The sequence below is a fragment of the Bubalus bubalis genome, chromosome 19 (genome assembly GCF_019923935.1).
Source record: "Bubalus bubalis isolate 160015118507 breed Murrah chromosome 19, NDDB_SH_1, whole genome shotgun sequence".
Lineage (NCBI taxonomy): Eukaryota > Metazoa > Chordata > Mammalia > Artiodactyla > Bovidae > Bubalus > Bubalus bubalis.
This window is the reverse complement of record NC_059175.1, coordinates 1,693,285-1,718,390: the sequence shown is the minus strand read 5'-3', so window position 1 is coordinate 1,718,390 and position 25,106 is coordinate 1,693,285. Positions and strand designations below refer to the sequence as shown.

The following is a 25,106-nucleotide window of genomic DNA, read 5'->3' as shown; positions in this document are numbered from 1 at the left end:
TTTGGATAAAACTAGCCACAGCCTCCCCACTTCCAAAGGTGGGTCATATGAACCAAGCCTGATGAAACAGCATATTTCATTTCACTGGCCACAAAGTTTTATGGATTGGGATGTAGCTCAAGCCAGATCTTTGAAAATTATTCTGGGAATTTTGCTGTACCTCTTGAAGGAAAAGTTTCTTCTTTCTACTGGGGCTGCTAATCCAACAAGACATATTTCTGGAATTTCTGCAGTCAGGTTTCTACTGCAAAGAGAGCATCTGCCTTAGAATGAAGCCAAGAGAGAAAAGAGCAGAGATAGAGATACAGATTCCCTGCAACACTGTTTGAGCACCTAGATATATCCATGCCCGCAGCCATAACCCTGGGCTCTTTAAACTGCCCGAGCCCATAAATTCTTTCTGTTTGGCAAATTTGAATTGTATTTCTTTAAAAAAATCCTAATCAATAAGTACCCATTGTGACCAAACGGGAAACGTACTGGTGAGGGATAAATCAGGAGCCTGGGATAAACACATGCACACGCAACCATATATAAGATAAATAATCAACAAGGACCTACTGTATAGCACAGGGAGCTCTACTCAATATTTTGTGATAACGTATATGAGAAAAGAATCCAAAACAAAATTAATACATGTATATGTATAACTGAATCACTTTGCTGTATACCTGAAACTAACTCAGCACTGTAAGTCAACTATACTCCAATACAATTAAAATATTTTTAAAAAATTTAAAAAAATAAATACCCATTGGATATACAGAGCTTATTACAAAGTATGAAAAACAGAGTTTATTATATACATGTTTATGAATGTCAGGTTCCGTGCCAAGAATTAGAAACACAGAGATAAGCCGGACCTAGTTCTTGCCTTCAAGACGCCGTTCTCTGGTGGCAAGAATGGTCACAGCGAGAGACAATGGCAGTACAGGGCAAGCACTATAATGTGGGTGTGCAAACGCAGAGGCGGGGCGTGTGCTCCTACCGTAAAGGCAGCCCCGAAGGCCCCACAAATGAGAAATTACATGCACAAGAATTTTTAAGACGCTTTTGTGTTGAGTTTTGTCTAAAAAGGGGGACAGTCATAGTTTATGCAAAGTCATAGGAAGTATGAAGCAGTATGTTACATGAACAGTTGAGTGTCTCTGAAATGCAGGGTGAGTCGAAGATGACTCACCTGGATGCTTCATGAAATTTGGCAAAACCCCAAGACCTTACTGACCAACTGGCAAAGAGTGAAGGGATCCAAATGCAGTTTGGGAGCCGGCTTCTTCCAAGCACAGATGAGTAGATGGACACTGATGTGAGGTACCACCAGCTGCGTCATTTTTTAGCTCAGTGCACAGTGAAAATGAAGTCTCCTGGTCCAAAGTATTAAGAATTCAAGACGCTGACAGCAGGGCCCGTTGGAGCGCAGGGTCCTCTGCAGCTACACAGGATGGATGCTCAGGAAGCTGATCCTGCCACAGGGCCAGGGACAGACCTGCCTCTCACCTATAATGTGGCGGGCCCAATTCCCACCAATGCCTTCAGCATTGGAAAAGCCAGACTCCCACCTGAGTGATGTGAACAGAGAGAATCAGTGCAACATAAGCCCAGGCTAAGAATTCGGACATTTTTGTTGTTTGGCTGATTTTCCTCTTCCCAGCACAAACACCGGTGCAGAAACATTTATCTCCTTCTGCCTTGACAAACCTCTCCTCCCCTTCACCAGCCCCTAAAGCTGGCCCTAAGAGCAAGTGTGTCTGCAAAGTCACTTGCTAGGCACATAGGCATCCGGATAACAGAAGAGCAGCTTTGCAGAGGTCAGAATAGTAAGGGGTGGAAGCCATCTGGGACTGGAGTAAGGTCCTGGGCAAATGTGAGATAGAAATTTCAAGACTACAAATTTCAAATTTGTATCTAGTGACAAAATTATTAATGTTTACATTCTTTTCTCATTGCTTCCCACTGAAGAGATTTCTGCCTTTACTTCTTTAACATCTCCTCTTCTTCCATCCTCTCAGGACATTTCTGTCTTTACCAGCCAATTCTTGGCCCCTGGGACACAGAGCAAGAGCAATAGGTAGAGAAAGACAAGACTTCTTGCCAGTGTAGAGTGAAGAGTCCCTATGGGAATCATGCGTGCATGCTCAGGCGCTCAGTCATGCCTGATTCTTGGCAACCACATGGACTGTAGCCCACCAGGCTCCTCTGTCCATGAGATTTCCCAGGCAAGAATACTGTAGTGGGCTGCCATTTCCTATTCCAGAGGATCTTCCCAGCCCAGGGATTAAACCCACATCTCCTGTACTGGCAGGCAGATTCTTTCCCACTGAGCCACCTGGGAAGCCTTTCCATGGGAAGCACCTAAAACAAATGTAGGAAGCCAAAGGAAAGTGAGAGCAAAAGGAAAGAGAGAGCCTAGAGGACCCCAGTTTTAAAAGAGTTTGTGGATAGGAATTGAGAATAAGGTTGTGAGAGAGACTTGGGTAAACCATGAGATAGGAGAGATACAGGAGAATGGAAAAAGGGAATATTAGATAATATTGCTGAGTGCTATGACTTGAACTTCATTTTGATGAAATAACATTATTTGAGAAAAAACATTAAAAATGGAAATTGCTCACAGTTACTCTTGTCTATTGGGCTGGACTATGTGGGATCTGAGTTAATCTTGGGTTACACTTGTATTCTATGAGATATTAATAAGTACTATATACACATAGGGAGACATAAATATATGCACACTGAATGATTCAATGGGCAAGTAAATCTGTGAAATGCTGTATCCCATATCTTCCTCTTAGAAAATCCCATAGCATCCCCCTAGCATCTTCCTCTTAGAGAATACATTAGCATAAAGGCTCTGAGAAGTCCTGTATCACAGAAAGCTAATCAAAGCTGCTTAATCCAATGCTTCCTAAACGTATTCTACCATATGTCCCAGGATATATTTTACTGTTTGAATAAATTTAATATAGTACAATTTTAATAAGGCTGATCTTAAGCTCTCCTGTCTCAAGGTTTAGAGAAGGTGTTGTAGATGAAGTATATTTTAACTAGTATTGGAAGGATGGGGAAGGTAGGGAGTAGCCAGTTCAGTATATAGAAAGGAATGAAAAATAATGAATAAATAGCTCAAGACTGGTGAGCAGTTCCCTGGGGTTTCAATGCAGAAAGAAAGGATCTGTTGCACTTCAATTTATTTTCATCAGGGAGAAACTCTCCCCACCTCCTGGTGCGATGTCACGTGGGTGCTGAGAGGCCCGGGGCTGGAGGCGGGGCCACTCACCTGTTCCGGACCATGCTCATGGCCAACACCCCCTGCCTCTCCTGTGATGTCACGTGGGTGCTGAGGGGCCTGGGCCCCGGAGGCAGGGCTGCTCACCTGTTCTGGACCATGCTCATGGCCACCCAGTCCGCAGGGTACACGTTCTTCCCAATGAGGTCCTTGAACATGATGAACGTCTCCATCAGGAAGTCCTACAACAGCAAAGCAAAACACCTGCCATCTTGCTTTATAGGAAATGACTGGAAGGACCTAGATCTTGTGAGTTGTTCAAACTTTTTCTTTTTTCTTTTTTGGAGGTGCAGAAAGGGAAGGGGCATAGCCTTTCATTATGTAAACCCAATGAAACCAATAGAGGTGGATTTTCAAATGAAATCTTACAATTGATTACTGGGAGACTGTTTCACAGATATAAGTGGAACATGAATATGGAATGTGAAAACCCTCTCAAAATAAAGCACTGTTAATTCTGTCTTTGGGAGTAAAGGAGTAAATGTATTCATTGATATGGCAATTTTATAATCATCTTGCCAAATATGCATTTGAGGAGGAAATAATCTACACTTATGAATGCATCTCAGGTCATTGAGCAAACAAACTATTATTAAAATGAAACATCTAACTGCCGTACTGTAAACACAGCTAATTCATATGTCACAGGCACACGCATGAGCAAGCTAGAGGAAACATGGCAGGGACTCCCTCCCTCTCCTTTGAAGAGGCTCAGAGTGGACCTCAACATGCTCCACCAGGCTTGCGATGGGTCAGACTTGTTCTCTACCTTTGGAGAACATAAATTCAAGACAAATCCAGATAGCAAAGTGAAGAACCGCTGACACTAGGAGGAAATGAAGTTATCCCATCCATTTGCTTTGTGTGTGTATGCTCAATTGGTCAGTTGTGTCCAACTCTTTGTGAGCCATGGACTGTAGCCTGCCAGGCTCTTCTGTCCATGGGATCTTCCCGGCATGAATACTGGAGTGGATTGCAAGTTTGTTCTTCAGGGAATCTTCCTAACCCAAGGACTGACCTGGCATCTCCCACATCTCCTGCACTGCAGGTGAATTTTTTACTGCTGAGCCACCCATTTGCTATAGGCAAAATTTAAAATCCATAGGAAACCTGTTCAGAGCTCTTTCCTTAAGCCAGTGGTTTTCAAATTACTTTAACAGCAGAATTTTTTGTTTGGAGAAAATCTTACTTGGAACCTAATGTATAAAACAGATAAAAGTGGAAACAGCTCTGGTTGAAGTATGCATGTATGTATGTGTGTTGGGTGTGTTTATGGTAGAAGACAGTGAGGTTGGGAGAAATATAATTTGAAAATCACTGCTTAAGCTCAACTGTAAAATTCTGGAAATGAGATTGGCTCCTTTCCAGCAATCATTGCTTCTAGGGAAATTTACCTCAGAGACTAAAGTCCCAGTTTCCACATCAGCAGAATGGGGATAACATCTACCTCAAATGGTTGATTAAGTGCACACTGTCTATAAGATGGTCCACATGGAGCCCAGCCCACTGTGAGTGTTTACATGCTCAGGATGACGCTGGTGAGTATAAGTGTTCATCCTCAGGATCACCTGGGGAGGTGTGGGTGTTGCCATAGGCACAGTCCCTGCCTGTGGAATGTAGGCTTTCCTACACCGTGGTAGGAAAGATGGTAACGACTCTGCCTGTAATGTGGGAGGCCCAGGTTTTTCCCTGGGTCACAAAGATCCCCTGGAAAAGGAAATGGCAACCCACTCCAGTATTCTTGCCTGGAAGATCCCATGGACAGAGGAGCAGGGCGGGCTACAGTCCATGGGATCACAAAGAGTTGGACGTGGCTGAGCGACTTAGCATGGTGTAAGGACTGGAACAGGGGTTCAGACCCTCCCTCTGCCATATACTGCTGTGTGGCCTTGAGCAAGCAGACTGGAGACTTGTAACCATGGCTGCTAGCGTCTCTGCCAGCTGCTGGAGGGATGGTTGAGAGATGCATGATTCAGTACAGAGCGATCTGTTTCCCACCACCCTCTCCACCCTCTCTTCCACTGAGGATCAAAAGTGAGGGATCCAGTCTATTTCCACGTCCCATGACACTGAGGAGGGAGAAAACCTTAGGTTATTTAGATTTCCTTTTGTTTCCTTTTTTTTTGTATAACCAGAAAGAGGTTCCCTTTCTTGCCAATATTACTCCAGTGAAGAGTCCTCAAAGCTAAATGGCTGAAGGGACAGGACATTAGTTTCCTATGGTTCTCCACTCTGTGAGCTTGGCACAATTCTGGTTCCCGTGTGTCCTTCAAGGAGAGGTAAAAATGAGCCCCTGGCAGCAGAACCCCTGAAGCTGGCGGTAATAAGGAGACAGTGACAAAGGTTCCATACTGAGGGTAAAGTGCCTGCTGCACTCTGGGGCAGCTTGGGCTGGGCTTTCTTTTGATGACGTCATCTGCTGCAGAGGTACAGCCCCCCAGCCATCCGCCACAGCAGACGGTCCTGTAGCAAATGAATCCTGAGAGGCCAGAGGAACAAAGGGCTCAGAGACCAGTTTTCTCTATGCGTGTGTTATTATAATAGAGTGATGGCTGCCTTTTACTGGACTCCTACAATGTGAGGGCTACTGTTGTCTCATTTAATCCCTTCACAATGCCGTGACATAAACGATATGATCCCCACTTTACAGATGGGTAAACTGAGGCTTAAGAAAGGTTAAGTAGCCCACAGTCACAGCTAGCCAGTGACAAATCCTGGATTCAAACCCAAGACCATGTGACTAACACTCATGCTCTTAAGCCTCAAAATGTCTATGATTCATCAACAAATATGGTTTCAAGTCCTATGTAGACTAGACACTCAGGGCTCACATCTGACATGGGCTGAAGATGTATTTCAGGAGTGATATATACAAACCTAAGTGGAAGTGAGAAACAGGGAAGCACATGAACATTTCTGCAAACCTAGACCCACACACGTAAGGTTCATGGAAGATATTCTTGCCCTAAACTCTCAGGAATCTAAAGAGCACAACGTGTCTCCCAACACTGCCCCAAAGCATTCTGTAGACTCACCACAAGTTCAGAGCTGGTCTGGAAGGTCTCAATATAGAAGGAATAGTGCTGGTCACCCATCTGGTTTAAGATGGCTGTCATACATGCTACGAAGTGACTCTGCAAGAAATAAAAGTGCCGTCAAACAGTGGAGAGGTGGGCCATTAGATTCATTTTCTCCATTTACTTGACTTCAGACTGGAAAACATCTCTCCATCCCAGGGTAGTATAACCCCTCTCCAACCCACCCTCGCTAGGGGTGGAGAATTTCTTCTTAGCAGATGAGCATGTGAAACTTCTCTAAGAGTAAATGTCTCCTTATGGCTTATTCATCAGCTCATTCATCTAAAAAAGCATTTATTGAACGTCTATTATGTGCCTAGGACTATATTAGGAGCTCCAGATATAGACAATAAGGATCTGATTTATTGCGTCTCCAGTTGCTTTACATTGGGAAAAGAGCCCTGTATTGATGTCAGGAGATCCAGCTTGTATCAACATTCTGAAGACAATTGATTTTCTGGTAAATAATTTTACATGTCTAATCTCCAATTGTTCCATCTGTAAAGTGGGACAATAATCCACCCATACCTAACCCCAGAGATGTATTGTAAAGATCAATGGCTTCTATGGTGCCTTGAGTACACTGAAGTTCTCTATAGGAGCATCGATGGTTGGACCATGAATCAGCCAGTGAGAAGCCAGCGGCTGTCAGGGCTAATGTCTGCCAGCAGAATTGAGGGGGATCTACTCTGGGAACCTGGTAAAGGAAGTACTGACCATACATCCACCAGCTGGGGAAAGAGTGTCTCACCAGCACTCAAGAGTGTCTCCTGTAAGATTCCACTAGGCTGCCAACTTAATCAAAGGAAGTTCCCTGCCAAGGGCAAGCCTGTGGTGGATGGGAAGCTTGGGGTGATGCAAATGTCTCCAGGGATCCCCACTGCTAAAGGGTGTCAGATATAACACATCATAGCTGTGGGTCTGGAAGTGTTGTGTTTGAACCAAGTATTATATCTGTATCACAAACTACTAACTTTGTTAAAAAACAAACAAACAAACAAAACCGCTAAAACCAAAAAATGAAAAAACTCCCTTTGTTATAAAAATATAATGTGAAAAAAACTCCCCCCAATTTCAGGTTTACAGTTCAGTGACAGTGATAGAAGGAACAGCCTCGATGTCCCCAGGAAGCTCCTTCTGCATTTCTCCACAGAAGTCTTTTGGTCAACTGAATGTTCTTTAAGTTCATGTTCCCAAAAGTAACTCCCAAAGATATGGATTCTCAATTGCTTCTAGGTTCTTTCCAATTAGGACCTTAGGGATAGCATGCTTTCCCAGTCAGCAGGACTAGCTATGTAATTTGTGGGGCTCAGAACAAAATGAAAATGGAAAACTACTTGTAAAAATTCCTCAGAATTTAAAGACGGCCCTTCTGAGCACTGGACCAGGTCACACACCGGGGAAGGCAGAGCTGCCTGTGGGTGACCACCACACACACGCACCACAAGCGCTCAGAAAACATGCAGAGCTGGCAGGAGTGCAAGGAGCAACATCAGTGACATTACTGGGGACTGGGGCCGGGGGCCTTTTCCCTGGGGGCCAACTGCCCTGGCCACCCTGGAGTCCAATGCTGCCTGCTGAGGCCCCCGCGGGTGATGGTGAGTCTGTGAAATTATCCATCCCTCTCAAACCAGGCAGAACGCCACCAGCACTGCAAACTTCACCAAGTCCCACGGAGACCAAGAAACAAGTTCATTATTGTTTATCCCTCCGGCCAGGCTGGGTGCAAGAGGGGACGCATCTTCCGAGTAAGAGGTGTGTGTGGTGGGGGGGGGGGGGGCGGGCACACACGCGTGCTTCTCCTCTACTCCCTCCATCTCTTCCGTGAGGAGCTTCCTCCAAGAATTCAGCCAGTGGCCACTAGAGGTCTTTCCTTTTCACATGGTAGCTGCCGAGCAGTTTTTTCGGCTTTTTATTTATTCCTACGTGAGCAGACCCACTACACTTCTTGCATATAAACAGTGAAAATTACAACATAAAGGACTTATTATTTCTTCTTTTGGAGTAATTCCGCTGCTGGCCAAAGCCTGGCTCGTTTTGCAAAGAAATGAAGGGCATTCTCTGCAGGTAATTCCACTGCTTCAAGGTAAGAGATCTGGGTAGGTTTTATTTTTTGTGATCCATCATCCTTTCAGAGCAAATGCTATCATTTCTTCGACAATAGTTTACTTTTAAAGCTTGGGCTTAAATGAGCCCTGGGATTGTGAGCTTGTGTGTGTGTGTGTGTGTGTGTGTGTGTATGAGAAAATCCACCATGGTCGGAACTGCAGGCTGCCCCAAATGCACAGATACAGATCCGGAATGCTTGTTATTTCCAAAGGCTTGATTTGAATTTGAAGGGGGTGGGGGAAGCAAGCAACAAACCTCAGAGGTCAAGTTGCCTGCAAATTATCTTGAAAAGGCTACTTGTCTTAAGCCTTCCTTAGAGAAACTTCCATGCTTCATTTTAAATGAAAATAAAAGGGGAAGGGGATTCCCATGCCGTCTCATTTGGAAAGAGTGACTATTTTATGAAAGAAACCACTATCTTTTTATAAGGACTTGTTCAGTTCATCGATCAATCAAAATTACTTTTACCAGCTTGTTCATCTCTTGATTCTAACTACCCCGTAGAAAAACCTGGCTGAGTGCCTTCCAGCAGGATCTGTAGTGTGTTGTGACTGAAGTTTGGACAAGTTACCTGCATTTGGCTGTTAATGAGAAATGACAGTGCTTTACTTCCAACTGGAAGCTTTCCTTTTTTTCTGCTATGGTATCTAGCCCACTTTAGTATCAAGTCTGTCCGAAATCACACCCATGTGACTGACTGATTTGTGAAATGGCATGAGACACCAGCAGCAGGTTCAAATTCACTAAAGGCTCCTCTTTGTCATTTAAATTAAGAGCCAAAACCCTCTGTTCATCATACAATGAGAGAATGGTAGAATCACTTTGTGTCTCTCTCACATGTATCCCCTTTTCAGCAGAGCCCTCAGCTCAGCAAGCCTCTTCTTTGCTCCCTGTCCTCTTTCCCTTTCACAAGTTGGAGACCTTCCGTATCCACCATGTCTGAAGGTTTAGAAAGAGCTGTAGGGGTTGGGCGTGGGGGAGAAGATCAGACTGCATTTGCTGTAGCAACTCAGACCTTCCTGATGTTGACACTGCTCAAACTTTACAGCGCTGGAGCCCAGACTCCCAGCCCTGCCAGCAACATGGCAAAGCTTGAAGGCAGCCTGGGGGACAGAGGGGCGGGCGGACCCCCTGCCGTTCAGGCTGCTGAGAAGGTCCCTTTTGCCATCCTTGGTGGAAATTTTGTGGTCAACAGATATTTACTATCAGGGCGTGAGGCAGCCACTCACCCATACCCGAGCAGCATTCCAGCTGCCCTGATAGGAAATTGCTTCTTAAAACCGAATGGCAGGGGGACCTGCATATTAAATTCCGGAGAGAAACCGTATCTGAGATGCTGGCACAAACCAGGCAGAGTCACCTCAGCTCCATTCGGGGTAGCTTAAAATGTAGCTAATGAATCACAGCATGAAGAGACATGGTTTGAAACTAGGTCAAATGTGTAAAAATAAACGCAATGATTGCTGGCACTTGGCTGATGAGGGGCTACTTAACGCCTTGAGTGGCAGGGCTTATTTGCCATATAGAACCCTCTTCAGTGATCCATGACATTCAATCCTCTTAATTAATTCACCCCATCAGTAAGTAGGGAGGTCCTGCACACCTGGGAGAGAATTGAAGCTCCAAAGGAAAACAGTCAGGGTCTCTTTGCTGTGTGATGGCAAGAGAAAATGAGAAACCCAATATTGTGTCATTAGTATTAATTAACTGGGATACTGGGTGATTGCAATCAGGAGAGTCGCCCTCTCCAAATCAATTTATTCCTTTGCGTAAAAAGCCATCACCGTGATCATCATATGACCATCGTCATCCTCCTCCTCTTATTGATAAGGCCAATAGTTTTGGTGCACAACACTCAAACATATCTATTTAACCTCTTCTAAAGCAAACACACCTACACACACGGTTAGGACCCTGCAGGGCTGAGTGAGCCAGGAAGAGGCGATCAGTCTGCCCTGCCTTGAAGAACTAACAAAACAAGGGGACAGGGGCATGGCGGATGCGAATGCACCCCTCCCCACCTGAGGCTGGTGGGAGTGATGAGATCTCAGAGGGAGGGAAAGAGCCAACTTCAGGAGCTTGCTACCTAAATGCCAGCATTACTATGCGATGCCAGCTGGTGACACGTTGCCATAGTAACTTCAAATAATGTGCTCTACCAAAATAAAATAAAATACAGAGCGCCAAGGAGAGGAAGCAAGGGAGGAAAGTTTGCATGCCGAGGGAGATGCAAAGTTTTGCCTGCGGGGCCGTCACTGTCATTTGGAGACTGAGAGTAGCTGAACGCCGCTCTCAGGTTGCGTCTCCGTTCACCCGCATGTCTGCCATGTGGTTATATAACAGATTTGATTTTGGGGTGGAATTGGTACTGTCTTTGTGATAGATCCAGGACTGGAGTGGGAAGCTATGGTGTCAAGGAAAACAAGGACTCTAAAACCCCTTCATCTTAGCAATTTGTCAGGAAGCTGAGAGTTACAGTTTGCAGCAATCTTTGGGGAAAGTAGTGTATGCAGTCTGTCTTAGCAACCATTATGTGCTGGGCCCTGTGTTAGGCACCCACGTGCAGCAGTGAGCTGGATGGATAACGTTCTCTCCAAAGAGTCTACATCTGGTTCTGCCACGATGTAGAACATCAGGTGGAGACCTAGGAGCCAGACCGCCTGAGCTCAAATCTCAGCTCTATCTGTCACTAAGCGCGTGACCTTGAGCAGGGTCTTGCATCTTAGAGTGAAAGGGAATAGAAATAGTTCTTACTGCATATGTTTTTGGTGAGAATTAAATCAATCTGTGTAAACCTCTTAAAACATAGACAGTCCTCAAGATGATCAGCCATTAGTATTATTGCTGTTGCTGCTGACTCGGACCCTGAAAAACTGTGCAGATTGGCTAACTGAAATTTCTCACCTGGACAGATGAAATGAGGACTCCAGCTACCCCTGACTGTCAGTGGAAGCATCAAGCACTCCCAGTCGCAGCTTGGGACATGTGGCTAAGTGTCCTTTGACTCTGAACATGGCTTTAGTCAACAACACGTCCAAAGAAAAGCTGTTTAGTAAATAGAGCATGTGCCTCTTTGAGCAGTGCATGATGGGAGGTTCTTTTTATTCGGGACAGTTGCTGGCAGGTAGGATAGGATGAATGACAAAAGTGCCCACATTGTTCAAAAGCCTGAAATGTAACCGTTTTCATCGGAAGCTTAGTACTCCAGCTGTCTGGTTTTCGGAAGAGCCTCTCCTTGTGTGCAGTGACATTCTTTGGTTACCCAGGAATCCTGCTGTGTGATAGTGTAAACCAAGTCACCTTCCTTCAGGGAGAAGATTCTTAATGGGCACAGATCCAGGGGTTTTGTGTAGCCTGCTCCATGTCAAAGTGCAACATCACAGGAAGACAGGAAGGTGCCACTTAGATGCTGTGCACTCTGGATACAGCTGGACACATTCTGTCTGTACAACACAGCAACTCTTTGGAGCTAGCTATGTGCACCCCTGCCTGGCACTGTGGGCATTAATGATCAGCTCTCCAGAAACTCTAGGGCCAGACAGAACCATAGGCGCACCATCTCCTCAGAGAGCTCTTCTCATTGATGAAGAGCAGGTGGGGAGAGGTAACAAAGCGGCTTTGAATCCAGGCTGGAAGGGCAGACTGAACTGGCCACACACTCTTCCTTTGAAATGAACACTTTCTGATCTTGGTTGCAGCCTGTGCAGGTGGCTCTGTAGTGTGGGGTCACTTTACATCTTCCAAAGGATACCGTGAGGTGTTTAATCACAAAGGGAGGTGGAAGGCAAGCAAATTCTGTTCATTCATTCCTTGGGCTTAGGACTCTGCCTTTGTCATCTCACTGAGTCATGGCAACAGCCTCAATAGGTCAACTTTATGCCCATTTTACAAAAGAGGAAAGTGAGATGCTTAGAGGTCAAGCAGTTTGCCTAGATAGACATTTAGAACAGGATGGGGCAGGGATAAAAATCTGGGTCTTTCTGACTCAAAAACCTGTGTTCTTTTTGTAAATCCATGATGTTTCTCATCTCGTCACTGTCAGCTCCACCTGGGCAGAGGATTTTGTCCTTTATGCACTGCCACATCACCAGAATCTAGAGTTTAACTTGCACACAGTATAGGCTCAATAAATATCTGTAAGATGAAAGGCTGAACTTATAGTATTCTTCATCTTTAAAAGAATGTTACAGGGATAACTCCCCCAAACTCTGAAAAGTTAGGGTTGTGTGTAGAACATCTTTGCCTTAGGAGAGGACAGAAATTAAAGAATTTTTGCTCTACTCCTTATTATTGTTCTTATTCCATCTAAAGTTGTATTTGATTAAGCCAGAGTGAGATCATGGTTTCACGCTTTCCTTAATTTAACAAATATTTCTTGGGCACTTACTGCGTTCCAGGCATGGCTCTAGGTGCTTTGGACACACATGAGTCACGAATGAGATTAACAAGGGATTTGTTCTTAAGGAACTCACACTCCCACTAGGTAGAGGGCCAGGGATGGGGAAACACATCACAAGCCAGTGAATACATAAGTGAGGTCATTTTAGGCAGTGATATCTGCTGCTAAGGAAATATTACAGAGAAATGAGATAGAGATGGCGAGGGACCTGTTTTCAATAGGGGAGATGAAGGTGGCCTCTTAGAGAGCTGACTCTTGAGTGGAGATCTAATGATGAGAGTTGGTCATGTAAAAATCTGGCAGAACAGCATTCCAGGGCACTTAAGTAGCAGATGCAAAGGCCCTGAGGTCAGATGTGCTTGGAGTGCTGGAGAATCCAAAAGAAGGCCAGAAGGTACAAAGTGAGGGAAGGCAAGGAGAAGAAGATGAGGTCAGAGAGACATCCTGAAGGCCCTTGAAGGTCAGGGGCAAGGGCCTGGGTTTTCTTCTAAGTGCCATTGATTTGGGTTTTAAGAAGCCAAAGGGAGGCCACTGATTTGGGTTTTAAGAAGCTCCCGCTGGCTACTGTGTGTTTCAGGAGGCGCCCTTTGAAGACGCAATTTGTGTGTCTTCCCATACTCTTCCAAGACGCTGGAGTTGTTTCCAGGTGTGACCGTCCCCTCAATGTCAACTCTCCTGGTTTGTGGTAGCATCACCACTTCTCAGCAAGCATTTCTCACTAAATGACTGTTTTATAGCAGAGTCTTGGCCTTTCTTCAGCAGGTGAAATTCTAGTTTTACGTGGATCTCAATTGTCTTCAAGTTCACTGGTTTGTCTCCCTGTCATTTAGAGCTGAATGAAAGGGAGGGAGCCTGCTCCGGCATCTCCCAGTCTATGATGAAAGCCATTCGACCTCATGGAAGTTGAGAAGCCTGCTTGCTAGGAGAGGGGCTATCATTTAGGACACCTCCGTTTTTAACTGAACACAAGATGATTTTTCTAAATGTTTTTAATTATATCTGTGAGATGTGGGTGGGGAAGTTCACAAATGTGACAGAAAAAGGAATTGTTTCAGGAACAAGGATTTATTCTCGGCACACACACCAATGATGGTCTTCCAAGCTTTACACTGAATGCCTCAGGAAGGGCTGCACAGAAAAGCTTGTGTTGAGTCCTAGACAGAACAGTACTGTTCTCGCCTCACATGTTCCTGAGAAAAGTCAAAGTCAGGAGCATCACTAGCATGCAGGCTATGCATGAGCACCCGAAGCAGCCTCTCACCTTCTCCTGCAAACATTTGTATCCAGGTTGCATAAGACACCAAGGTCAACCTTCAGCAGGAAGAACTGTCATAAAACGATATTATGACTCATAAAGAAGGTACTGTGGGCTGAAGGATAACAATAATGACTATAACTTCAAGGACTAAGTGTGTGTCGGGCAGTGTGCTCAACCCTCTGTTGATCCATCAGTAAGGACATTTTATAGGATTGCGGCCAGGAAAGGAAAGAGCTGGGAGAGAGAATTAGTATTGAACAGACATTCCTATGGCAGACACTGAGCTAAAACGTATGTCCATTGTCACAGCGGCTGCCAGTTACTGAGTGCTTACTACAGGCCAAGCACCGCATGTGCCTTATCTCAATGAATCCTCCCAACATGCAACCAAAGTTGGTAAAATGACGTGTACTTTACAGATGAGGAAATCAAGGAGCAGGGTGGTGACATGACTTGGCTGGCTCAGCTTAATTCCAGAATATTGTTTTATAATCATTACATCATCTTATCAATATGAAAAGCAATACCTCCAAGTATCATGAAGAAGGAAGTGCATGATATTTCACTCCACCACGCCTCCTGCCTAACCTTGAATATTGTGTGTGTGCGTGTGCTCAGTCATGTTAGACTCTTTGTGACCCCACAGATGGGAACCCACCAGGATCCTCTGTCCGTAGGATTTTCCAGCAAGAATACTGGAGTCGGTTGCCATTTCCTTCTCCAGAGGAGGATCTTCCTGACCCAGGGATCAAATGTGTCTCCTGTGTCTCCTGCATTGACAGGCAGATTCTTTACCACTAGGGCTACCTGGGAAGCCCTAACCTTGAATATTAAGAATATTCAATATTCATTTCAATCCAATAAACATCTAAATGTTAAGGATATTCTAGAATCTCTTGTGCCTAAACAGAAATAGAAGGGTGGGTGGAGAGATGGATGGATGGAGCTAGGCTGGCAGACTACATAGGCAGATAGACTAACTGGTAAGCGTTGTCACATATTTATGTAAACAAGACCAGCCCTCTAATGACTTTGCCCTATGGCTTATGAGTCTCCATGATTTTAGGTTCAATTGAGGATAACCCCTTCATTTTCTGCATTGCTTGGGGTTTTGAAGGCCAAGAAGGGTTCAGTAAGAAATGCCAACACCAAATATTAGGAAATGCATGCGGTTTCTCATAGAAGCAGCTTTCCTGGAACACACGATATACCAAGTACTGGGATCAAATGCCCGCTCTCTTCAACAAGCTCTGGGTCTTTGGACAAGTTGCTTTACCTCTTGGAGCCTCAGTTCTCTGGTCTCTGAAATGGGGATAACAGTGCTGAGTATAGGGCTGCTGTGAGGATGTGGTGGAACGCGGGTGCAGTGGGCCCCTCCGGACACTGGTAACACCGGAGGAGCTCAGAAAGCCTTCCTGCAGAGCTCAGCCTCAGCCCTCTTTGTGGTTCTCCAGGAATAGTGAGTTGGTCAGCTGGGGCAGTGTGGGCTTAGCTTCTGGCTGACTCGTGGAGGATGATCTAAGCCTCCTTGTGGACCTGGGGAGCTGCACTGTGGGTGATGACTGATACGAGCTCGCCATCTGTTTCCCTGCACAGACTCCCGGTTTCAAGGAGCAGAGATCAGGCAGACAGTGTGCTCACAGTCACAGGGGGCCAGGGAAAAGAGGTTTCAGAAGGGACAGTTACTCTGTGCAGTAAATGGTGTCTTTAGCTGACCCCTCCTGTTTCCTTCATGAGGAATGACGACAAGTGAAGACACGTGAAGTAGGTCTCACACATCGTGTTCTAAACTTCAAGCTCAACTTTTCAACCGGGTCTCTCCTGGCACCTCCCCACAGGCCCAGCTGCCCCTGCACACTCAGCTATGTGGTCTGATAAAGTCCATCAGGTGTGTGCTGAGGTGGCCTCTGTGCAAGCTCTGCGTACTGCCCAACTCAGCAGTGCGTAACTGAGGCAAAGAGACATCCCTGGTGTGTCAGTCCACACTAGCGGAGGGTTTTCCCCTTCCCGAACAACTCCTCATTCTCAGTTAGTCAATCAATTGGCAAATACTTACTCAGCACCTACTATGTGTAAGGAACTATATCAGATACGATCATGGTTCTTAGCCTGCAAGTCTCAGACTCAGAGGGAAAATTCTTTTTCTTCTTTTTTCCCTTTAGTGTTTTTTCTCCTCTTCTTTCTCCTCCTCCTTCTTCTTTCTCTCTCTCTCTCCCTGTCTCTCTAATACAGTAGTTCTAGCCTGGAGGCAATTTTGTCCCCCAGAGGGCATTTAACAACATCTGGAAACACTTCTGTCTGTCATACAGAGGGAGGGGGGAGGTTGACATGTACTGCATAAAGGCTAGAAATGCTGCCAAACATCCTATAATTCACAGTTCAGCCCTAACAACAGAGAATGATCCAGCCCCAAATGTCACCAGTGCGGAAATGAGAAACTCTGATCTGCAGAGAGACACACGTGATAGTTCTGAATGACAGATGCAAAACCAGAGTTCTAGTTTTCTCTAGGCGTTTCAGAAGTGGGAATAACCTTTGTAGTTAGGAATGCTCAGGAGAAATTTCACAGAGCATGTGGGATTTGAAGAATGACAAGAGTGAAAAAGATGAAGCAAAGAATGGGAAAGGACGATTGCAATAGGAAAAACATTTCATTTGATGATTTGATTAATTTGATTGATTGGTGGTAACTGCCTAAAGATCTGTGAGAAGAATGATTCTAATGCCAAGTCATAGCTCAGCAGTAAAGAGTGTGGCAATCGATTAGTGATGTCTGCTCTAGTCAAGGGAGGGGGAGGGATAATATTATTATATGTGCTGAGGGTTTCGTGTTCCACTTTGACATGGAACACTGGGAGGAAAGAAGCAGAGGTGAAAACAAGCAAAGTCCTTTGGTACAACAGAGGTTCACAGAGAGAGATTACATGAGATATGTGGAGGGGCAGATTGGAAGGACCTTAAATGCCAGGCTGAGGGCTTTGAATCTCGATCTGTTGGTAATGGGATGTCATGCAGGCACCTGCCTACTGGGCTGCCTTCAGGCCAGCTCTGCTGACAAGGTCTTGAGAACTAAAGAAGGCTACCCAAAGTCCTCGCTCTTCATTTCTATGAAGGGAGGACTATTTCATCTGTTACCAGTAAAAACTGGCAGAATTATCATGCTCTGGCTTCTACAAAGCTGATCCCAGTGATGAAAAAAATCCTATGAAGCCAAACTCAGAGATAATTTTTGAAAAACTGACTCTACAGGTTCACATTAATAAGCTCCTGTAAAACCCTTTTGGATAGAGCATTCCTTCTGATGTTATTCACACAAGAGACAAAACAAAAGAAAACCTCAAGGAGGAGGGGACGGAAGGGAGTGGAAGTCCATTCCTGGGGCTCATGTTCCAGCTGACCCCCTGACAGGGATGCAGACACTACCCTGCCTACTGACCCTCCGCTTCCTGTCAGCCCCCAGCTCCCCGGCTGGCGGGCTCCTCCTCAGGCAGTTTCCTCTCGGTCCTAGGAATGATACCTCATTGATTTATTGGTTTGCAATTGTCCAAATGACATCATACTCCTTTTTTTTTTTCCATTCTTTCCCTTTGCTCATCTCACTCCTCTTAAATTCCCATTTGTCCCACTTCCACTTCCCTGTCCTTTGGAATGGTAACAACAACTTCCAATTAGCATCCTCCGCAGTCCGCATTAGCTGCCTGCTGACTCCCTCTCCTGTCATCATTAATAAAGGTGACACCGCAGCTTGGCATGAATGCAGGCCCTCCCCCACCTGCCCGCCCTCCCCTTACCGGGAACAGGAGGCTCCCTGGCCATGGAGCCCCTGTCTCTGACACTTGCTTGCTGCACACATCTCCCATCCCTGTATTCTGCTCCACACCCAATTAAAAATCAAGGGGCCAGTGAAAAATGCCAACCAGAGAGCTGGCCTGGTGGCACCCAGATATCAGATCAACTTACTACAGCCCCATATCTACTAATTCCATCCAGAAAAGAAAAAAGATGTCACAGTTGTCTGGACTGATTTGTTCTTTAAAACCCCTGCTGACTCTTTCACCCTGGTAGGCCTGGAGAAATCCTAGCAAAAGTCTAACTGAAGTCAAAACTTAGAATTAAGAGAGTTGATGAGAAGGGTGATTCTTGGGAGTCCTTGTAAGCAGCCTTCTTGCAGCACAAACAGGAAAACCATGGACCAGAGAGGTTAGGTGGTTTCCCCAATGCCACACAGCCTCTGAAGTGGCAGAGCTGGTTCTGACCACAGTGCTGAATCAACTGTACCATCACCTACCACCTCCAAACACTAGCCCTTGAGTCTCCAAGTTTCCCTACAAACAAAATGACTGTTCTTTCCCACTTTTATCTCAGCCAAGTGGTTGTACTGATTCCTGAATAAATAAACCTCAGCCAAGGCTGATGTTTGAGATACACATTCTTTTTTAACTTCTTCACCACTTTGGGGAAGAACAAGCTATTGAGCACTAATTTCATCTTTCAAAAAAATTGAATGTGTGTCTCTATTACCACTGTTCATCCCTACTTTGATCTATTACATTCTGTGCCCAGCATCCAAATATGGTTAAGAACATCAAATTAAAAACCAAAAGATTGATCACTGAGGTCACTCTGTGTAATGAAAATTGTCTGTGCGTTGAAGTGGCCTCAGGGCAGGAACAGGGGTGGATGTGGGGGCTTTGCTAACATCACTTGGCCCTGAGATCCTCCAACACACAGCCCACAGGCCTTGTGTAGCTCACAGAAATGACTTGTTTGGCTGGAAAGGTGTTTTAAGAACAACTGACTTGTTGTCAACATTTTAAAACTAGAAGCTATTATAGCATAAGTTGTGGATTTTCAGCTTCTGTTGGGTATTTGGCAGATTCAAAGATAGCCATTCTGCATTGTGCATTCCCACATGGAAGCACTGGGAGCTGCCTCCTGAAGAGGGAAGGGGCTGGGGTGTGGGGGTGGGTAAGCACTTTCCAGGTAGCCACAGCCTGGCCTCATTCAAGAGTGACCAAGTCATCCTGGTTTGCCCAGGACTTTCCCAGTTTTAGCACAGAAAATCCTGTGTCCCAGGAAACTTCTCAATCCCTGGTAAACATCCTACCTCATTCTTCTTTTATATACCTGCCTGGGTCCTGTGGGCACTTGCAGGTAAGGACTCTTCCCTGCTGCTTCCTTCATGCCCTCCTCCTGCCTCCTCAAAATGACATTCAAGTCTCCCCACCACATGAATCCTGTTTCTTTCCTTGCCTCTCTTTCCCACTTCCATGCCATCTACTCTAAACTTCTCTTCACTCTCCTGGTGTTTCCCCAAGCAAAGGATGCCTTCTTTTATATACCATGAAGTCTGACTTATACACATGCCATCCCCTCCTCCAGGAATCCTGATGCTCTTCTGTACAGACAGAACCAGGCACTTCCTCTCTCTGCTCCAATAACACTCAAATCTTCTCCTTTCATTGTGCTCACTGCCGTTAATACAGCATCAAGAGAGTAGAACCTGGGGACGACTTTTCCTAAGGACACAGAGAGAATCAGAATTGTGACAAGACAAAAAAAGAGTAAAAACTGTAAAACTTACTTTGAAGTCCAAGTTTGTGGTTGTGAGTTATTCACCTAAATGAAAACTGGAAACCATCCCATGGTGATATTTAGCATTCCAAAGTCCAAGAACATCTGGGTCTCCTGAGCACTGATATACAACTCTCCTCCTGCCTATAACAGGGAATTGTAATCATATACCCAGGCATCTGTGTTCTCCACTAGCTCTGGAGACACTGAAAGGCAAGGACCTTCTTCTGTATCCTGTACCCTCTATGATGCCTGGCACATAGAAAGTGCTCAGTTAAAGCCTTCCCAAATGGGTGAGTGAGTGAGTGAGTGAACTCCCATCGAGAAGACAGAAGGGCTCCCACTTGCTGTGATTTTAAAGAAAAATGTCTTCTTAGCTGGCCAGGGCCCACAGGGCCTCTGTTGTGTTAGCTGATTGCCCTGAGCCGTATTAGGAGATAGAACAACCAGTCTATGATTAGGGTCAAGCTGTCATTCTTTTGGTCGTTTCTCATAAGATCATAAGATTACAAACTGCTGACAGCTTTAGGGTCACTTTTGATAAATAAAGAGAATTCCAGCAGTCTAGCTTCATACTTAACATTTCCCCTGGGACACGCTGTGGGCAGCTCATAGTAAACATGTCAACACTGTCTTCCTTTCTCAGACTCCTCTTCCTCCTCCTTATGCACTCTGTCTCCGAACCACCCACTAGCTCAAGATGACACTCCAGCCCTAGTCCTTGATTCTGCTTTCCACCCCACCTCTAACGCCCCAATCCATAAATCACCGGGCCCTGGAGATCAGACATTTGTCTTGAATGCGTTCATTTCTCTGCCTCCAGTCTCACTGCCTGATTGAAGCTATCCTATTATCACTACCTGGATTATTGCAGCAGCGCCATATGTGGTCCCCTGCCTCTGACTTTGCCCCCTCTAGTCTCCATTTTGCAGTCAGAATGTGATCTTACTGAAACAGAAATGAGACCAACTCTCATTCCCGCTTAAAACCTTCAACAGACCCTACTGACTCTTAGAATACAAATTCAAACCTCTTAGCACAGGGTGCTATTCCCTGCATGATTGACCCTTTTCAGCTTAATTTCTTCCCCTCTTCCTACTCGCTCCTTTAAACTCTACTATCAGGCCACACAGGATTGGTCTCGATTCCAGTCTCAGCATGTGTGCGCGCGCGCGCACACACACACACACACACACACACACACACACACATAATTTGCCTCATCACTTCTACTGAACTTAGTATTCTCATATTTGAAATCTCTTCCTCCAGAAATGCTTTTGGGATTCTCTGCAGCCCCAGCTGGGTTGGAGGTCCCTTTCTGAGCTCTCATGCCCTGGAATCATCACTGTGATGGCACTGGTCAGAGTTTTGGGGAGCCCTCTCCTCATCTGTCTATCTCTGTTTAAGACTGAAGACAGAGACTGGGGTAGGGTCCTACTTTATTCTTATATCTGCATCTGCAACATAGTGCCTGGACTTCCCTGGTGGCTCAGATGGCAAAGAATCCACCTGTAATGCAGGAGACCCGGGTTTGATCCTTGGGTTGGGAAGATCCCCTGGAGAAGGGACTGGCTACCAGCACTCCAGTATTCTTGCCTGGAGAATTCCATGGACAGAGGAGCCTTGCAGTCTATAGTGCAAGGGGTCACAAAGAGTTGGACATAACTGAGGGACTAACATTTACTCACTTGCACACAGGTACTCAAAAAATGTTTGCTCAATGAATGAATATATGGTCTCAGATGGAAGAGTAACTGAGACATGGATTGGGAAGGTACCTAAACGGCATGTGCTTATTTAGGTCTGCTTTGAGGGGAAACACAGATGGTAAAGACCTCTCTTCTAATCAAATGGGTCCTTTGAGGGAACTGGACTAAACTCTGTCATGGAAAGTATGTGATGGCTTGAGCCTGAGGGTGAAGATTCTGCAGTCCCAGTTGTTCTTTCCAGACTCCTGTCCACAGTAGAAAACAACACTGGGCCCAGTGTTAGGAGACCCTGGTCTCAGCTCCAGTCCTCGCGTTTGCTTCTTGTGTGCCCCAGGGCAGGCTCCTTTTCCTCTCTGGTCTTCATCTGTGAATCCAGGCTAGGGAATCAACTCCTTCGCCTCTGAGTATGGTGCCTCAGAGTCAGCCACAGCTGAGTTTGTACCCTGGTTTTCCAAGTGTGAGCTATGTAGGCCTCCAGGAAATGCTGGCTTCTTGGGATATTATGTGGATTAAGTGTAATTACACTCCTCAAGTGGCTTCTGCAGTACTGCTAACAGCATAAGTGCTCAGTCAATGCGCACAGTGAAGAACACAGGCACCCTCATTTGGCCAACTTATCAGTGGTTACAAGGTGGCTAAACAGAATCACCCAATACTTGGGCTTTTCAACTCTAAGTTGTGTAACACAGCCCCCACAAAAGGGCCAAATGCACATATTTATAGCCCCTATATCCTTCAGACAAAGCATTCAACAAAACTGACACTGTGTCATGATTACGACAATAAATGTTTATTATACTGAATCAAACCACAACTATGCTTCTACCCTAGTGGGATTACATATTTCATTTTGGAATTTTAAAGTCCTTGCAGTTTCAAAGCAAGATCTGTCCCGCCTGTGTGTGTGTGTGCTCAGTCATGCCTAACCCCATGCAGCCCGCCAGACTCCTGTGTCCATGGGATTTCCCAGGCAAGGATACTGGAGTGATTAGCCATTCCCTTCTCCAGAGAGTCTTCCCACCACAGGGATGGAACCCATGTCTCTTTTGTCTCTTATTTGGCAGGCGGGTTCTTTACCACTCGCGCCACCTGGGAAGCCACTCTGTCCCATGCTACGTAGAGATTGGTAGCATGTTGTCAAGGAAAGCGTCCCTGGCCTGTGAGGTCAGGTGATGTTCCCGTGAGGGCCCCCAGGTCTCCAGTCTTGAGGTTCTGGCTCCTCTACCAAGGAGCATGAAGATGGCTCTCATCTTCCTCTGGACTGGAACCATGCAGGCTGTCACCTTTGCAGCCGGTTAGAACAAGGGGACGCATGGAAAGTGGAAGCCAAGAGGCTGAAATTCTAGTCCTAGCTTTGCCATCAATGAGTGTGGTGATCTTAGATGAATTTCTTAACCTTCACAGGCAATCATGAAAGCCTATGATTGATACCTAAAATTAGAGAGATTGCAAAATAAATCCCCTTCCTTCCTTATTCCTTGGATGAGGTTTAAATTTTGCTGCACACTAGAATTACCTGCTATCCACTTGCCCACACCTTGGGCAATATAAATATAAATAAATATTAAATATAAATATTCTGGGGCAATTCTAAATGTACAGTAAACTTCGGGAATCAAAACCCATAGGGAGTCAGGGTAACAATAGACAAAAATAAAGCAAGCCACTCTGACTGCAGACTGGCCAGTTGTCTCAAACAATTACTCAGTTCCTATGAAGTTACTTTTCCTCATTTCTAAACTCCTAAGTCTTTTGCAAGCAATAAGAGATAATGTATGGGAACCTAGTGCCTTGCTGTTCAAAGTGTGGTCCGTCGACAGGCGGCATCATGGTCACCCGGAAACTTGTGAAGAAATGAGGAGTCACAGGTCCCAGTCTAGACTCAATGAATTAGAATCTGATTCTAAGATTTCCAGGCGGGTAGTAGGCCCACTGAAGTTTGAGAAGCACAGCTCTAGCACTCGCTGCTACTCGATAAAATGTCTCTTTTGTACATTTGCACCTTCCATCAACCCTCCCCTTTCATTCATCAACGCTTGCACACTACGTGCACAGCCAGACACTGGGCCTTTCACCCAGTGACTGGCACACAGTGGGGCTTCACCAGATATTTGGCAATACAACGAATGGATGCAAAGAAGAATCAGACCTGGCTCCTGCTCTCAGGGAGCTTGTGGTGCAGGAGGAAAATTAAGACATGAGCCCCAATATTCTAGGACAGGATAATAGTAATGACTGATGAAGGCCTCTCTTTATTTGTACACTTGTTATGTGGCAGATACAAGTTAAGCAATTTACAGGTATTATCTCATTGAATCCTCACAACGACTTTGAGGTTAGATGCTATTATTAATATGATCTGATTATACAGATCAGATCAGATCAGATCAGTCGCTCAGTCATGTCCGACTCTTTGCGACCCCATGAATCGCAGCATGCCAGGCCTCCCTGTCCATCATCAACTCCCGGACTTCACTCAGACTCACGTCCATCGAGTCAGTGATGCCATCCAGCCATCTCATCCTCTGTCCTCCCCTTCTCCTCTTGCCCCCAATCCCTCCCAGCATCACAGTCTTTTCCAATGAGTCAACTCTTTGCATGAGGTGGCCAAAGTACTGGAGTTTCAGCTTTAGCATCATTCCTTCCAAAGAAATCCCAGGGCTGATCTCCTTCAGAATGGACTGGTTGGATCTCCTTGCAGTCCAAGCGACTCTCAAGAGTCTTCAACACCACAGTTCAAAAGCATCAATTCTTCGGTGCTCAGCCTTCTTCACAGTCCAACTCTCACATCCATACATGACCACAGGAAAAACCATAGCCTTGACTAGACGAACCTTTGTTGGCAAAGTAATGTCTCTGCTTTTGAATATGCTATCTAGGTTGGTCATAACTTTCCTTCCAAGGAGTAAGCGTCTTTTAATTTCATGGCTGCAGTCACCATCTGTAGTGATTTTGGAGCCCAGAAAAATAAAGTCTGACACTGTTTCCACTGTTTCCCCATCTATTTCCCATGAAGTGGTGGGACCGGATGCCATGATCTTCGTTTTCTGAATATTGAGCTTTAAGCCAACTTTTTCACTCTCCACTTTCACTTTCATCAAGAGGCTTTTGAGTTCCTCTTCACTTTCTGCCATAAGGGTGGTGTCATCTGCATATCTGAGGTTATTGATATTTCTCCCAGCAATCTTGATTCCAGCTTGTGTTTCTTCCAGTCCAGCGTTTCTCATGATGTACTCTGCATGTAAGTTAAATAAACAGGGTGACAATATACAGCCTTGATGTACTCCTTTTCCTATTTGGAACCAGTCTGTTGTTCCATGTCCAGTTCTAACTGTTGCTTCCTGACCTGCATACAGATTTCTCAAGAGGCAGTTCAGGTGGTCTGGTATTCCCATCTCTTGAAGAATTCTCCACGGTTTGTTGTGACCCACATAGTCAAAGGTTTTGGCATAGTCAATAAAGCAGAAATAGATGCTTTTCTGGAACTCTCTTGCTTTTTCCATGATCCAGTGGATGTTGGCAATTTGATCTCTGGTTCCTCTGCCTTTTCTAAAACCAGCTTGCACATCAGGAGGTTCACGGTTCACATATTGCTGAAGCCTGGCTTGGAGAATTTTGAGCATTACTTTACTAGCATGTGAGATGAGTGCAATTGTATGGTAGTTTGAGCATTCTTTGGCATTGCCTTTCT

At 45.4% G+C, this 25,106-nt stretch overlaps 1 protein-coding gene across 3 annotated transcripts in view; it reads right to left on the bottom strand.

Annotated features, from left to right (window-relative positions):
- The window catches only part of DOCK2 (dedicator of cytokinesis 2), a 457,833-nt gene that overhangs the window by 103,571 nt on the left and 329,156 nt on the right, over positions 1 to 25,106 (bottom strand). For all 3 annotated transcript variants that reach the window (XM_025270818.3, XM_025270819.3, XM_006075524.4), the window contains exons 28-29: positions 6,322 to 6,420; positions 3,374 to 3,468 (exon numbers count right to left, since the gene is read on the bottom strand). In XM_025270818.3, the coding sequence (XP_025126603.2) occupies positions 3,374 to 3,468; positions 6,322 to 6,420 (194 nt within the window). The remainder of the gene's footprint in view (positions 1 to 3,373; positions 3,469 to 6,321; positions 6,421 to 25,106) is intronic.